Below are 15,886 nucleotides of genomic sequence, written 5' to 3' on the forward strand. Positions count from 1 at the left end.
AAAGCTACATCTGATTGGTTTTTAAATGTCACATCAATGAAAGCCATACTACATTTGGAGAGTAGAGATTTTCTTCAAGATTTCGTCTCTTTGCCATTTTTAACATGTTATCATTTCCAAACAAATTGTCATAACTGCTTGTACATAGTACCAATCTTTTTATTTCATCATGATCTCTCCATAAGATTATTACATCTTCTCTTGATTTTATGGGTCAGCATGCTATCATTAGTAACTGGTCTTTCTTATAGCTTGTGGGACCTTGAATACTGGGAGCATGTAGTCCACATGAAGCCATAGCAGTCACTTCCAGTAAAACTGGCCACATCTTCATCTTCTACCGTAGTGATTACATCTGTCTGCTAATTACAATGGACACAACACATGAAAGATCTTGTTATCTGTGAGTTTACAAACTGCAGCCACCTTCACAGTTCTCTTCCAAGCTGCATCCACCTGTCAGATCTTGCATGTGTTGCGTGCCCATCCCTCATTCAGCTGGGCAAAACATATACTGACATACACATTTCTGTGTGTAGCCCATAGGAGTGTAATGTGAGATGCCCCCTTTCATTTGGAGAAAGGATGGTACCACATGCACTAGGTAGATATCTTTGATTCAGTTGATCATGAATGTAGAAGTGGGATAGGAATGCTGCAAATGAAAATGGCGGAGCAGGGGAGCCAGAAACTATACACACACAAACTAATTTGATGGTGAAAGTTATTATCTTATTGGAAAAGTAGTATTGGAAAAGTAGTTCATACATCCATAGGTTGTACAAATAGCCATTGGATATTTTTATTTTGCACCTTCCCTTCACAGATGAGTGATATTTTTGTTTATACTTATTGTACACTGATATGGAATGAAACATGGCAATCTTGTGTTACAAATGTCACTTAAAATGATAAATTTAGAGTTGTGGCTGTATTTTGCAGTACATGGTAATCTTCTTGGAAGACAGATTGTCTCTGTGTGCTTCCCACATAGGACTACATCTCCAGAGAGACAAAGGGATGTACCTTGACGTGACATGTAGATAAGTCACACAAAGTGTAATGAAAAGTTATGTTCTAGGCCAGTAATAATCAGCTGTAGAAAAAGTTCTATCAGCCATTACTGATGTATGACATACAAGTTAAATGTGTGTGTGTGTGTGTGTGTGTTTGTTTGTGTGTTTGTTTGTTTGTGTGTGTGTGTGTGTGTGTGTGTGTGTGTGTGTGTGTGTGTGTGTGTGTGCTATAACTGAGAGTAATTTATGTTATAATCTAATGTTAGTTATTGCTTTATAGCTGACAAGAATGGAAGTCAAATTTCTGTCAGTCCAGCAGCGTATTTGAAAACTGACATGAACCACAAAATTATTAAAACTATAACATTGCCATCCTATGATGACAATTACTATTTCAAGACATATAAGGTATGAGACACTGCTTTAAATAATATTAATCTAGAAAAAAAAGTTTACAAATTTCCATAGCAGTTTTGTATTTTGCATAGTAAACTAACATTTTAAAGTAGGTGTTTAAATTATGTTCCCATTATCATGCATACTCACCTGTTTTATAGCACTGAATGATGAAAGACTTTGTGGTTTTTGTGTGTGTGTGTGTGTGTGTGTGTGTGTGTGTGCTTGTGTGCGTGCGTGTTCCCTCACAGTCCACTTACATTGCTCTTGTAGGTTTCACACTTGTTTTCCTTTTCCCTCCTTCCTTTGTTCTCCATGTAGAGGTTTTACATATTCCCATTTATGAATACTTGCCTGTTTTCTATGTTATTCTGGTGGTACTTCTCTTTTTCATTGTGTTGAGTAAGAATTTTATCATCTTTAAACAATTAGAAGCATAAAATAAATGTGACACCTATGCTTTCTGTTTGAACAAAAGTTTTGATACAGCTTCACATTGTTACTCACTGGTAGAAATACAAACAGCTAGAACAGACAGAAGATTTGTGATTGGATTGAAAAATTCCTAGCAAACAGAACATAGCACGTCAGTCTTCAGATGTAAAATTAACTTCAAGCCTATCTGAACTGAGTGTTTTAAGACCTTTACTGTTCACTATATAAAGAGTGTCTGTAATTAAAGTTCCAACTTCAAAATGTAGGAAAAAAAACCACTGCTCAGAACGATGTCAAAATTGGACAGCATATTATTGTTGCAGGGGAAAACATCATGGGATAAAAAAAATTAATGAAAATTTTACCACTAGATGGTGCTGTAAGTGTTTTAAATAAGGAGGTTAGCTATAAATGAGAGATGAAATGCAATATGATGGCTATTGTTTGATTTGCACATTACACTATCCATAGTGTTCAATGAGCAGGACTCCACAAGCTCAGCAGGTAACAGTTGTGGCACTGTTAGTTAGGTAAGCCCATCCATAAAGGCTATCATGGAAAAATCAATTGTTAATTGTCCTGAGGTCAAAACTGCATAAAAAGCAAAATGACATCAGCTTTTAGTTGTTTCCTGGGCCAAAAGTAAAAAATTGTTGTGAGACTGTCGCAAAACATTCACAATATGCTGTGCGCTGTTTTCTGTCACAAGTTGAAATGAGAAACCATGGTTGACAACAGATTGTAGTGCCTCAGGGGACACGTTCAAATTGTGTTTGGCAGTGCTTACCTTCAGTTCAGCTACATTTGTGATTTGAGCACTGAACACAGCATCTTTCAGATAAACCCACAGCCAGAAGGCACCCAGATGATGTAAGGTGATGTGGATGGCCAGACTATAGGAAAATGATAGCTGATATTCTAGCATTTCCAAAATGTCTCTGCAGCAGCCATTTCATGGGCCGTGCAATCTGCGGAGGAGTGCTGTCTTATGTAAAAATGTTCCTACCCACACAACCATGCTCTTGAAGGATTGGAATGGCATTGGTGCACAAAAGACTCTCATAGTGCTTATCAATGATGGATGGTATGCAGCCCTACAATAAACAAAATAAACAATCCAATCAACCTGCACCACACAGTCTCCTTCGTAGAATTAAGTGGTACTGATTGATATACATGTGGATTTTCTGTTACTTTCTGCATATTGATATGTCCTTGGGAAATGACAACGTCAGGCGTGTAATGGGGCCCCTTAGGGATATGGCAGCAAGGGAGGGGAAGAAAACCAAAGTGCACTCCGTGTGCATACCGGGGGGAGTCATTCCAGATGTGGAAAGGGTCCTTCCGGATGCCATGAAGGGTACAGGGTGCACCCATCTGCAGGTGGTCGCTCATGTCGGCACCAATGATGTGTGTCGCTATGGATCGGAGGAAATCCTCTCTGGCTTCCGGCGGCTATCTGATTTGGTGAAGACTGCCAGTCTCGCTAGCGGGATGAAAGCAGAGCTCACCATCTGCAGCATCGTCGACAGGACTGACTGCGGACCTTTGGTACAGAGCCGAGTGGAGGGTCTGAATCAGAAGTTGAGACGGTTCTGCGACCATGTGGGCTGCAGATTCCTCGACTTGCGCCATAGGGTGGTGGGGTTTCGGGTTCCGCTGGATAGGTCAGGAGTCCACTACACGCAACAAGCGGCTACACGGGTAGCAGGGGTTGTGTGGCGTGGGCTGGGCGGTTTTTTAGGTTAGATGGCCTCGGGCAAGTGCAGAAAGGGCAACAGCCTCAACGGGTGCGGGGCAAAGTCAGGGCATGCGGGGACCAAGCAGCAATCGGTATTGTAATTGTAAACTGTCGAAGCTGCGTTGGTAAAGTACCGGAACTTCAAGCGCTGATAGAAAGCACCGAAGCTGAAATCGTTATAGGTACAGAAAGCTGGCTGAAGCCAGAGATAAATTCTGCCGAAATTTTTACAAAGGCACAGACGGTGTTTAGAAAGGATAGATTGCATGCAACCGGTGGTGGAGTGTTCGTCGCTGTTAGTAGTAGTTTATCCTGTAGTGAAGTAGAAGTGGATAGTTCCTGTGAATTATTATGGGTGGAGGTTACACTCAACAACCGAGCTAGGTTAAGAATTGGCTCCTTTTACCGACCCCCCGACTCAGCAGCATTAGTGGCAGAACAACTGAGAGAAAATTTGGAATACATTTCACATAAATTTTCTCAGCATGTTATGGTCTTAGGTGGAGATTTCAATTTACCAGATATAGACTGGGACACTCAGATGTTTAGGACGGGTGGTAGGGACAGAGCATCGAGTGACATTATACTGAGTGCACTATCCGAAAATTACCTCGAGCAATTAAACAGAGAACCGACTCGTGGAGATAACATCTTGGACCTACTGATAACAAACAGACCCGAACTTTTCGACTCTGTAAGTGCAGAACAGGGAATCAGTGATCATAAGGCCGTTGCAGCATCACTGAATATGGAAGTTAATAGGAATATAAAAAAAGGGAGGAAGGTTTATCTGTTTAGCAAGAGTAATAGAAGGCAGATTTCAGACTACCTAACAGATCAAAACGAAAATTTCTGTTCCGACACTGACAATGTTGAGTGTTTATGGAAAAAGTTCAAGGCAATCGTAAAATGCGTTTTAGACAGGTACGTGCCGAGCAAAACTGTGAGGGACGGGAAAAACCCACCGTGGTACAACAACAAAGTTAGGAAACTACTGCGAAAGCAAAGAGAGCTTCACTCCAAGTTTAAACGCAGCCAAAACCTCTCAGACAAACAGAAGCTAAACGATGTCAAAGTTAGCGTAAGGAGGGCTATGCGTGAAGCGTTCAGTGAATTCGAAAGTAAAATACTAGGTACCGACTTGACAGAAAATCCTAGGAAGTTCTGGTCTTACGTTAAATCAGTAAGTGGCTCGAAACATCATGTCCAGACACTCCGGGATGATGATGGCATTGAAACAGAGGATGACAAGCGTAAAACTGAAATACTAAACACCTTTTTCCAAAGCTGTTTCACAGAGGAAGACCGCACTGCAGTTCCTTCTCTAAATTCTCGCACCAACGAAAAAATGGCTGACATTGAAATAAGTGTCCAAGGAATAGAAAAGCAACTGGAATCACTCAACAGAGGAAAGTCCACTGGACCTGACGGGATACCAATTCGATTTTACACAGAGTACGCGAAAGAACTTGCCCCCCTTCTAACAGCCGTGTACCGCAAGTCTCTAGAGGAACAGAAGGTTCCAAATGATTGGAAAAGAGCACAGGTAGTCCCAGTCTTCAAGAATGGTCATCGAGCAGATGCGCAAAACTATAGACCTATCTCTCTGACGTCGATCTGTTGTAGAATTTTAGAACATGTCTTTTGCTCGAGTATCATGTCGTTTTTGGAAACTCAGAATCTACTATGTAGGGATCAACATGGATTCCGGAAACAGCGATCGTGTGAAACCCAACTCGCTTTATTTGTTCATGAGACCCAGAAAATATTAGATACAGGCTCCCAGGTAGATGCCATATTCCTTGACTTCCGGAAGGCGTTCGATACAGTTCCGCACTGTCGCCTGATAAACAAAGTAAGAGCCTACGGAATATCAGACCAGCTGTGTGGCTGGATTGAAGAGTTTTTAGCAAACAGAACACAGCATGTTGTTCTCAATGGAGAGACATCTACAGACGTTAAAGTAACCTCTGGCGTGCCACAGGGGAGTGTTATGGGACCATTGCTTTTCACAATATATATAAATGACCTAGTAGATAGTGTCAGAAGTTCCATGCGGCTTTTCGCGGATGATGCTGTAGTATACAGAGAAGTTGCAGCATTAGAAAATTGTAGCGAAATGCAGGAAGATCTGCAGCGGATAGGCACTTGGTGCAGGGAGTGGCAACTGACCCTTAACATAGACAAATGTAATGTATTGCGAATACATAGAAAGAAGGATCCTTTATTGTATGATTATATGATAGCGGAACAAACACTGGTAGCAGTTACTTCTGTAAAATATCTGGGAGTATGCATGCGGAACGATTTGAAGTGGAATGATCATATAAAATTAATTGTTGGTAAGGCGGGTACCAGGTTGAGATTCATTGGGAGAGTCCTTAGAAAATGTAGTCCATCAACAAAGGAGGTGGCTTACAAAACACTCGTTCGACCTATACTTGAGTATTGCTCATCAGTGTGGGATCCGTACCAGGTCGGGTTGGCGGAGGAGATAGAGAAGATCCAAAGAAGAGCGGCGCGTTTCGTCACAGGGTTATTTGGTAAGCGTGATAGCGTTACGGAGATGTTTAACAAACTCAAGTGGCAGACCCTGCAAGAGAGGCGCTCTGCATCGCGGTGTAGCTTGCTCGCCAGGTTTCGAGAGGGTGCGTTTCTGGATGAGGTATCGAATATATTGCTTCCCCCTACTTATACCTCCCGAGGAGATCACGAATGTAAAATTAGAGAGATTAGAGCGCGCACAGAGGCTTTCAGACAGTCGTTCTTCCCGCGAACCATACGCGACTGGAACAGGAAAGGGAGATAATGACAGTGGCACGTAAAGTGCCCTCCGCCACACACCGTTGGGTGGCTTGCGGAGTATAAATGTAGATGTAGATGTAGATGAAATTGGGCTTAGTCATTTCTCAGAATGTTCTGCGGCCATTCATTGGCCTGTTTCACATGAGCAAGAAATTCCAAAGTGAATGTATGGATAGCAGTTCAGGATGTTTTGTAGGACTTTATGCACTATGCTTACAGGTATGTTCAGTGTTCAAGCAATTTCCCAAGCACTGCATGTTTGACCACCACTGTTCAACCTCACCTGCAATGCTGTTGCCACATCTTTAACAGACATCAAATAAACTGCCCCCCGCCTCTGCCATGCTGCATGCTGCACTTCAAAAGAAACTGTCTTTTCTAATTTTGTAATAATTTTCTCCAGACCCTTATCAGACATCAGACCAATGCCTTTTTATAACCTTTGGCATCCAGAACTTCTGCAGTGCTATGGATGCACAGTTACTGGGATTGAAAAAAAGAGCTATGTGAGCAGTGCATTATCCTTCATAGAGACAGTCATGTTGGGCATCGTGGGTCAAAACTGAGGAACAATGTACTGCACATCTGTTGGAGTGTGTATTCTGATGGTTACAGCACCCCCTGTTAGTCAAATTTTTCCCCATGATGTTTCCCTCTGCATCAATAATATTCTGTTCAGATTTGATGTCATTCTGAGCAGTGTTTTCTTTTTCTTTTTTTTCTCTACAGTGTTTTGAAACTGGAAATTTAATTATGGACTCCCTGTGTATAAATGTTCATGTGATTAAGATCATAAGCTCCATGAGGCTGTTTGTGGAGGACACTGTTATATATCCAGCAGTTGCAATGTTAGAGAATTGTAGCAAAAAGACCTGCAGGTGTTAAGCTTGGTGCACTGGTTAGCAGTTCATCTGTAAACAAATGTAACATATTCCACATAAACGGATGAAAGAAACCATTATTGTGTTATTATATGATTACCAAACAAACACTAGAAGCAGTCACAGCCATCTGATTTATTGGAAAATGCATACATACCTACTTAGATGACCACAAAAACACTTTGCAGGAAAGGCAAATGAGGCACTAAGACTCATTGGAAGAATATTCAGGAAGTGTAGCACACACATAAAAGAAGCAGTTTTGAAACCCTCAGTTTTTTATTTATTTATTATTTTCAATGGATGTTATGTGGATCCACGAGTGCATTTATATATGCAAATATCTGGAATGAGTCAAAACAGTATTTTATTACTTGCATGTCATTATATGTCATTAATTTATAAACATATAATTTGCATTAATTTGCATACAAGTTAATTACAATTTTGCACATAGGTGAAAAGAGACATTACTATGAGGTACAGTATACAATTAATGAATAGCATATTTATTAATCTTGATTTTTCTTATAGGAAAGAACAGTGTTATGTATTGTAGTATATAAAATGTTTGATAAAACACATACAGTTAGTACAGGAACAGTAAAAAAATACAATTAGCACAAGCATAGCAAACAGAAATAAGTGGGAAATGAATATCTGTGACTGTTAAAATAAGAAGAGTTCTGAAGCAAAAATTGTTATAAATAATGGAAAGTCCAGAATGGAATATCAGCACCACGAAATGGATGGATTGCTACTCATCCCATAGAGGAGACACTGAGTTGCAGACAGCCACAATAAAAAACACTGACAAAATATTAAACTTTCAGGACAAAGTCCTTTTTTCAAAATAAAAAACATATCACACACATCCACACAATCTCGTGGCAATTTATCTGTGCACTGGGGTTTGACTGTGTTTGCCAGGGTATTCCAGGGTCATTAGTGGTGTAAGGAGGAGGCATGGGGTGGGAAGAGGGATATGTAGCAGAATAGGTGTGGGGAAGATAGTGTGTTGCCTGTGGGTGCATGCAGGGATGCGGTGGAGAAAGGGTGGGACTGCAAAGTGCAATGTCAGGAGGTTTTGCTGGGGTGGGGTTGCAGGGAGGTGGAGGAGGAAGGGAGAGTGGAAAGGAGAGAAGTAGAAAAAAGGGAAAAGATTGGTAGCTGCATTGGTGGGATAGAATGTTTGTCTAATGAGGAACTGGGAGTGAGGAAGAAGATAGGTAAGGATTAATGAAGGTTGAGGACAGGGTGCTTACAGGAGCAAAAGGTATGTTGCATGGAGAAGTAATTTTGGGCTAGGATATAGTTGGAGGTGGTGACCAGAAAGGAGACTGGGAATCTGCTCTCATGGATCACCTTCAGCCTGTCACCCATAACTTAGCCTCCTATACAAAAGGCAGTAACTGTTTCCTTCACTGACTCTCCACAGTTCCTGTTCCTTTACAACATAGCACTCTTGTCATCACTGCTAATGCTGTCTTCCTTTGCACTAAGATCCCCTTGTTGCTACTGAACGCTGCCTTTCCCAGTGACCGGTTGACTCCAGACCTACAACCTCCTTCCTGGTCATCATGACCAGTTATATCCTCACTCGCAATTACTTCTCCTTTGAAGGCATCAACTGCAAACAAATCCATTATACAGCAGTGGACACATGCATTGCACCAACCTATTCATTAGCCATCTAGAGGAATCCTTTCCAGCCACCCAGAATTGAAAACCACTCATCTGGTTCATATTCACTGATAACACCTTTGTGATCTGGACAGGGTGAAGATACCTAATCAACATTTCTCCAGAGCCTCAGCAACTTCTCCCTCATTTGCTTCACCTGGTCCTTCTGGACCCAACAAACCACCTTCACCTCACAGCTGGTTACATCAGTACCTCCATCCAAATCAAGCCTACCAACCACCAACAATACTTTCACTTCAACAGCTGCCACCCATTCCATACTGTGAAGTCCCTTCAATACAGCATAGCCACCCAAGGTCACCGCATCTGTAGTGATGAGTAGTCCCTCACCAAATATTCCAAGGGCCTTCACAAGCATATTACCCTCCCACACTTGTCCAGAAACAAATATACAATGCCCTTAGCCACCTATCACTCGCCCCCCCCCCCCACCCTCCCCCACAATTACCCACTGCCCAGTCTCAAAGCACTCCTCTCATGACTCGGTACCACTCCGGACCAGAGGAACTGAATTACATTCTCCATGAAGCTTTTGGCCTCCTCTCATTATGCCCTGAAATGAGGAATAACTTCCCAACTTTCTGCCTTGCCCTTCCCACAGTAATATTTTGCTTCTCATCAAACCTACATAATATCCTTGCATCCCCACTTCACCCTTGCTCCCAGACCCTTCCTCTTGGTTCATATCCTTGCAAAAGACCTACATGGAATAACTGTCCCATACTTCCTCCCACTACCACCAAATTCTGTCCTGTCACAGGCATCTTCCACTCCATCAAAGGTAAGGCTGTCTGCAAAAATTCGCTTGTGATCTACAAATTGAGCTGCAACCACTGTACCACTTTCTATGTGGGCATGTCAGCTAACAAGCTGTCTTTCTGTATGGATGGACACCACAAACTGTGGCCATGTGGCCAAGAGACAACTGTGTGAGCCAGATGCTACACATGCTGCCCAAGATGATGTGTTTCACTTCAATCACTGCTTCACAGACAGCAACACCTGGATTCTTCCTATCAACACCAGCTTTTCTGACATATACAGCTGGGAACACTTCCTATGACATATACTCCATTCCCATAACCCCGTGGACTCAACCTTGTATAGTCCCTGTCCTCTAGCTATCTATCCCCTTCCCTTCTCTCATACACATGCCCCCTATCCTAGCAATGCATCTATCAGTCTCTTCTGAGCTGGTGACCCAGAGGAACCATTATGATATATTACAGCAGAGTGGGAGAGGAAACATGTTACCAGGTCAGAGGAGTGCTGTTCTCAGTTCTGCTGTCTGTCTGCAAACTCCACAGTGCACATGATGTTCTTCTGTGTTTCTTATTGGCAGCTAATGCTCATGAGCTGGCCGACTTGCATCACCAACACTACAAGTCTATATGAACTGCAGAGACAGCCTTACATTCAAAGAAAATTTGCAATAAATTTTTCTTATATTATTTGAGCAGGGGGCTGCCTGTATACTCTTCTCACTTCCATAAGAGTAGTGACTCATATTGTTTACAAAAGGGTGTCACCCATTTCCTGGAAGAATAGTTTGCCCAGATGGATTCTTAAAAATTATTTGGGTGGAGGTTGCAATGTTACTTGCTATATTATTCATTAATAAACTAGGCTGTTTTCTTCAGATCAGTGAAAGGGTAACACCTTCAAAAAGGAGGAGTAATGTTCAGTAATACATAGGGTTATTGCTTGGCTTCTACTATTGATTGGTGAAAGATTATACAACTGCAGAGCAATGACTAGGTGGTGGGCCTGACCACACTAAATAGTTAAGTGAGAAATGTATGGGATTATTTGGTTCATCATAACCTCATTTATTTTGTTTGTAACTACCTAATAAAATTACAGTGTAAACCTATGTTAAAACCTTCGATTGATATTTTGCATGGGCAGTATAAATTGCTTGATGAGATATTCATCACTTTTAAGGGGATTAAGGAGAGGCTCTCACACTACAAGAAATTTTTAAGTCTTTACACTGTAATTTAAATTTCACTGTGGAGTTTGAGATTCAGTGTTATCTTTACTTTTTGGATTTACAGATAAGTAGGAATGGACAGTGATTAGAATATGAGGTTTTCTGTAAGCCAACAACAGCAGATGTTGTTAAAGCTGTGAATTCTAATCATCTCCAACACTGAAGAAAGCATTTTTCGTTCAGTGTTCCACAGGTTAAAAAAAATTTGCACTGGGTTAGGAGGCCATGATAGGGAAATAGGCATCACTGTAGACACAGGGACTGCAAATTAATTTAGAGAAACTGATATTAGGAATATGGGTGAAAAAACTCTGTCACGTACTCATGAAGGAACCAGAGTAGAAAATGAAGAAATTATATGTGCTGCTGTGAAGTATGTTGGCCCACCCTCTCTGAAGATTAGTAATGAGTTTAAAAAACATAACATATAGTATAGGGCAGCCTGTTCATAAATTTTGTAATTAGGTGTTGTTGGGGGGGATTAAGTGTGGAACTTGTGACAAGTTTTGCACTGGACAGACTGGAGTGGAAGACTGAACAGGATGCTGTAATTTTCACACATGTAATAGTTTCTGTCATATCTAGCACAAGTTTATGTCTTTCAGCTTTACTTTTGTCATTGTTAGTTATCTTGATATACAACTTTTATTAAATTTCCTTATGATACTGGTGATTCCAGCAAATGGCATTGTGCTAGCCCAAGATGCCACTGTCTGTCAGCCACAGCACATGTTGCCAGACACTCTGGTGATGGTACATTTGTTTTCCATCTGTGCGAATGAAAGGCTGCTTAGCCTGATATACCATATGCATTTCTTGATGTATGACATTTATACCTGCCTCTTGAGCTTATGTTATTGAATAGGATTTGTGCATTTTTTGTGTGTTTTGAAATCTTTGATTTTTAATTATTTTGCCTGTTTTTTAACCTTGTGATTGTATATATTTACCCTCGTATTATGGGAAGATTTTGCAAAATCAAATTTTAATTGCTGACAGGTCATCAGATGATAGGCTAGTCCAGAAACATATTGTGCATATGGAAATAAAAAAAATCTCCAGAAACAGCTACGAGATTTCCTTCAGCAACCAACAAGCATTTTTAGAATTACTTTTATTATATTTGTGCTGGCAGTTGCCTACTTCAACCAGGCCTTTCAATCTGAAATAAATTAAACAAGGAGGTTTCCATTAGAAAAATGAAGTAGATTTGGAGCTTAATAAAAATGTGTGATCAGTCTATTAATACAATGGTTGTGGTTTGAATAGCAAAACACATATTCAATTCTGTGCTGGGTAGTTAGTGGATATTTTGAAGAATGAAGTTTTGTTCTAGCTACAGGTACGCAGTGCATGAATAAAACAGGAATGAAAAGGTACAGTGGCTGAACCAGTGTGTGTCAACTTAGCAGATTTCTCAGCATGTGGGGCACAGAGTCCAATCCACATAGTGTTCCTAGTATGAACTGTGTAAGTGTGAAGTATTGGGATTTATATTCCTTTCTCAAACATCAGGGCATGTACGGGAGGTACAAGTGATGCAATATGTGACAATTATAGTTGTTCTCAAAGTTAAGAACTGCTGCATGTAGAATGATGATACTCAGCTGTTGGCTTACATGTTGCATGTTGGATGTTACATGTTGGTTTGCATTTTAGTGTCACCATTTCGCATTGCTTACCTTGGTGTTTTCAGCAGTGGTTGTCAGATAGTGTTAAAATTTACCTATTATGTAAAAGGGGTAAAGGAACTGTAATAGCTATGGAACATTTTTATCTGTGGAAAGAGTGGTTGTTCCCTAAGTTATTGCAAATATCCAAATTCATGACCTACTCTTGCTTTTGTGCTGTCAATGTGTGGTGTTCTTGAGGAAATGATGGTACAAATTTTGTTTTGAATCTTCTGGTCAGTAAATAGGCACAACTGGATGGGGTACTCTGGGTCCCTGATTTGGTGATAGATAAGAGTGCAGTTAAGCAAGGAGTCAGTAGAAGTAGCACAATCATTTATCATCTTCTTCGTCTAACCACAAAGTGTCTGCGTATCACTCTTATGTATTAATGTGCCTTGAGGTCTTAGCAGTGATAGTTGTGTAATTCTGGCACTGATGACATGTAATTCTCTAAGTAACTGTTCAGAAACTGAAATTTGCGCAAGCATAGGGTTTTTCTTACTTGGTAAATAGAACTTATTAGTAAAGACAAATAGCAGAATTGAACTAATATACACATAGCTTTCACAATCTTATGTTGGACGTGACACCCGATTGCTTTAAGTCTGTGTTCTAAACTCCTCACTTCTTTTAAGACTATAACCAGTGGTAGCTTATCTATTTGGAAGGGAGAGTCCATGGGATGGTATATGGGTAACATTTAAATTAGTTAACAGCAAACATTAAGGCCAACAACTCTTTTTCTGTGGTACTGCACTTGACCTCAGCTTTGTTGAGCTGGCAAGAAACAAAACCAATAGGTTTTCTTTGTCATTGTGCTCTTGTCTCACAACAGCACCAACTGAAAAGTCTGAAGCATCACATGAGAGTGTAAATGGTTTTGAATGTCAACAGAGGTGAACTCATCAACTTTTTTCATGCCAGTTTCACAACCTATGATCCATTTGAAAGCTGCTCCTTTCTTTAATAACTTGGTTAAGGGCTTAGTCATGGTAGTGTAATCCTTTATGAAATGATAATAGTAATTACTTAATCCCTAAAAGCTTTTTAATTCCTTTACATTGGTTGGAGTAGGGAAGTTATCCATGGCTTCTGTCAGTTGCAGGTCCAGTTTTATTCCTTCAGAACTGATAAAGTGTCACAAGTACAGGACACTTGACTCTGAAAGAACGAATTTCCAAAATCAAACTTAGATGAGCATCTGTACTCTTTCCAATACATTTCTCAATCATTCTGCATGTTCTTCAATAGTTTGAGGGATAATTATTCAATATGGCGTCCGGCACAGTTGTTTATAGTGAGAAAGTGAACAAAAGTTATAGTTGTGTGGTGAAAAACGGAACATACGTAAATTATAACAGTGAAATAGTGAAGCTAAATGAACGTGTATCAAGCCTGCAATTAATTGTAGATGTACTAAGGCGGGACATTGCGCATTTAGAAAATGAAAATGCCGAACTGATAAAGGCGCGTAATATCCCGATCACCAAAGCAAGTAAAACACAGAACTGGGAGCACAGGACTAGCATGATCACGGAAGAAAGAAGCGAAAAGGTGATAAATACAACGAATGGAACAAACCGCGGCAATAAAAGCAGTTTCAGTGTCCTACCTACAATAAACGAGTGCTCTGAAGTGGATATAGGCCTAAAGGCAGAAACAACAAGGCAACATATGTTTACTAGGCCAAAAAGGGTAGGTCGTGTGAAACCCAGTGACTGTAGAATTACTGTGGTAACAAAAAACCGTTTTCATACACTAGATTCAGATATAAATGTGGAATCCACGGAAAACTGTGACGACAACAACACCCCGAATCTATATAGTGACAAGCACATGAGCAGAAACTTCCGCAATAAACGTGAAGACAAACTCAAAGTGAAAATATTCTCTGATAGCCATGGACGTGAGATCGCAAAAATACTACGTTACAGTCATTGTATACAAGCAACTAGTATTGTCAAACCAGGTGCACCCATCCAAGAACTCGTTAGAAACATAGAAACTGAAAATGCTCGTCATATTGTCGTCATAGCTGGAGCCAATAATGTATATAAAAACGACCTCCACAGTGCAACACGAAACCTTAAGGCAATACTAAATTCAACAAGAGAGAAATCAGTTTTTGTAGTTGGAATTCCACATAGGCATGACCTTTCGGAATGGTCATGTGTGAACGTGGAAATCATAAAAGCAAACAGGCAATACTCAAAGATTTGCAGGGCCTACCAAAACGCATATTTTATAAGTATGGACTCCTTGCAAAGAGACTGTTACACGGAACATGGCATGCACCTTAATAACAGAGGCAAGAAGATTCTGTGCCAAAACATCAGCATGATACTGAAAGCATCTGACAACCAAGAAATAATTGCTGCTCTTCCAGTTCCTTGCTTGACGCAAGCAGAGCCTGAAGAAATGGTTACTTCTATTGCAGCAGTAGAAGTAGAGGTGGAAGCAGCAGTTGTACCTACACACATAAGAAATGCTGCAGCAGCAGTACCTACCACACTTCATCTACAGGATTCAACAGCAGCAGAAGATGAAGCAACATCCAAATCTCCACTGTCATCAGTTGCCACAACAATGCCTACAGCAGCAGCAGCAGTACCTACCACACTTCACCAGCAAGATTCAACAGCAGCAGAAGAAGAAGCAACCACCAGTAGGCATACAACAGTAGATGTGCTACCACTCCAAGTGAACAATTTTTTAGTAAAAGGCAACAAGAGGCAGAAATCCAAAAGATAAGCCCTGAAAAACGTTTGAAAACCAATCACCATAGTGTTCAGTGTGTAAGCAATAAGAGCATGGATCTTAAAATATGTTACCTTAACGTTCAAGGACTGAAAGATAAAGAACTTATCATAAATGAGTTTGGTCTTGATAACCAGTTTGATATTTTTTGTCTGAGTGAACACTGGGCTAATGAGAATGAACTTGCAGTTGCCAAATTTGACAATTTTAGTATAGTAAATAGCTACTGTAGGAAAGATCACATTAGAGGTGGTGTGGCAATTTATTCCAACCAGTCACTCAATTGTACTATAACCAAACTAGACCTAAATTCCTTGTGTGATGAACAGCACTTTGAAGTTACGGGTATAATCATTAATAGTCATAAGCTAATAGTAGTATCCATGTACAGATCACCAAAGGGAAGCATTAACATATTTTTAGAAAAAATGGACATGCTATTGAGTGAATTAAGTAATATTAAATGGCTACATTATGATATTGCA

At 40.4% G+C, this 15,886-nt stretch overlaps 1 protein-coding gene across 2 annotated transcripts in view; it reads left to right on the forward strand.

The window, feature by feature from the left end:
• LOC126101063 (xanthine dehydrogenase-like) overlaps positions 1-15,886 on the forward strand; it is a 265,749-nt gene that overhangs the window by 126,010 nt on the left and 123,853 nt on the right. For both annotated transcript variants that reach the window (XM_049911738.1, XM_049911737.1), the window contains exon 9: positions 1,297-1,424. In XM_049911738.1, coding sequence (XP_049767695.1) covers positions 1,297-1,424 — 128 coding nt within the window. The remainder of the gene's footprint in view (positions 1-1,296; positions 1,425-15,886) is intronic.

Source organism: Schistocerca cancellata, chromosome 9 (genome assembly GCF_023864275.1).
Source record: "Schistocerca cancellata isolate TAMUIC-IGC-003103 chromosome 9, iqSchCanc2.1, whole genome shotgun sequence".
NCBI classification, from domain to species: Eukaryota; Metazoa; Arthropoda; class Insecta; order Orthoptera; family Acrididae; genus Schistocerca; species Schistocerca cancellata.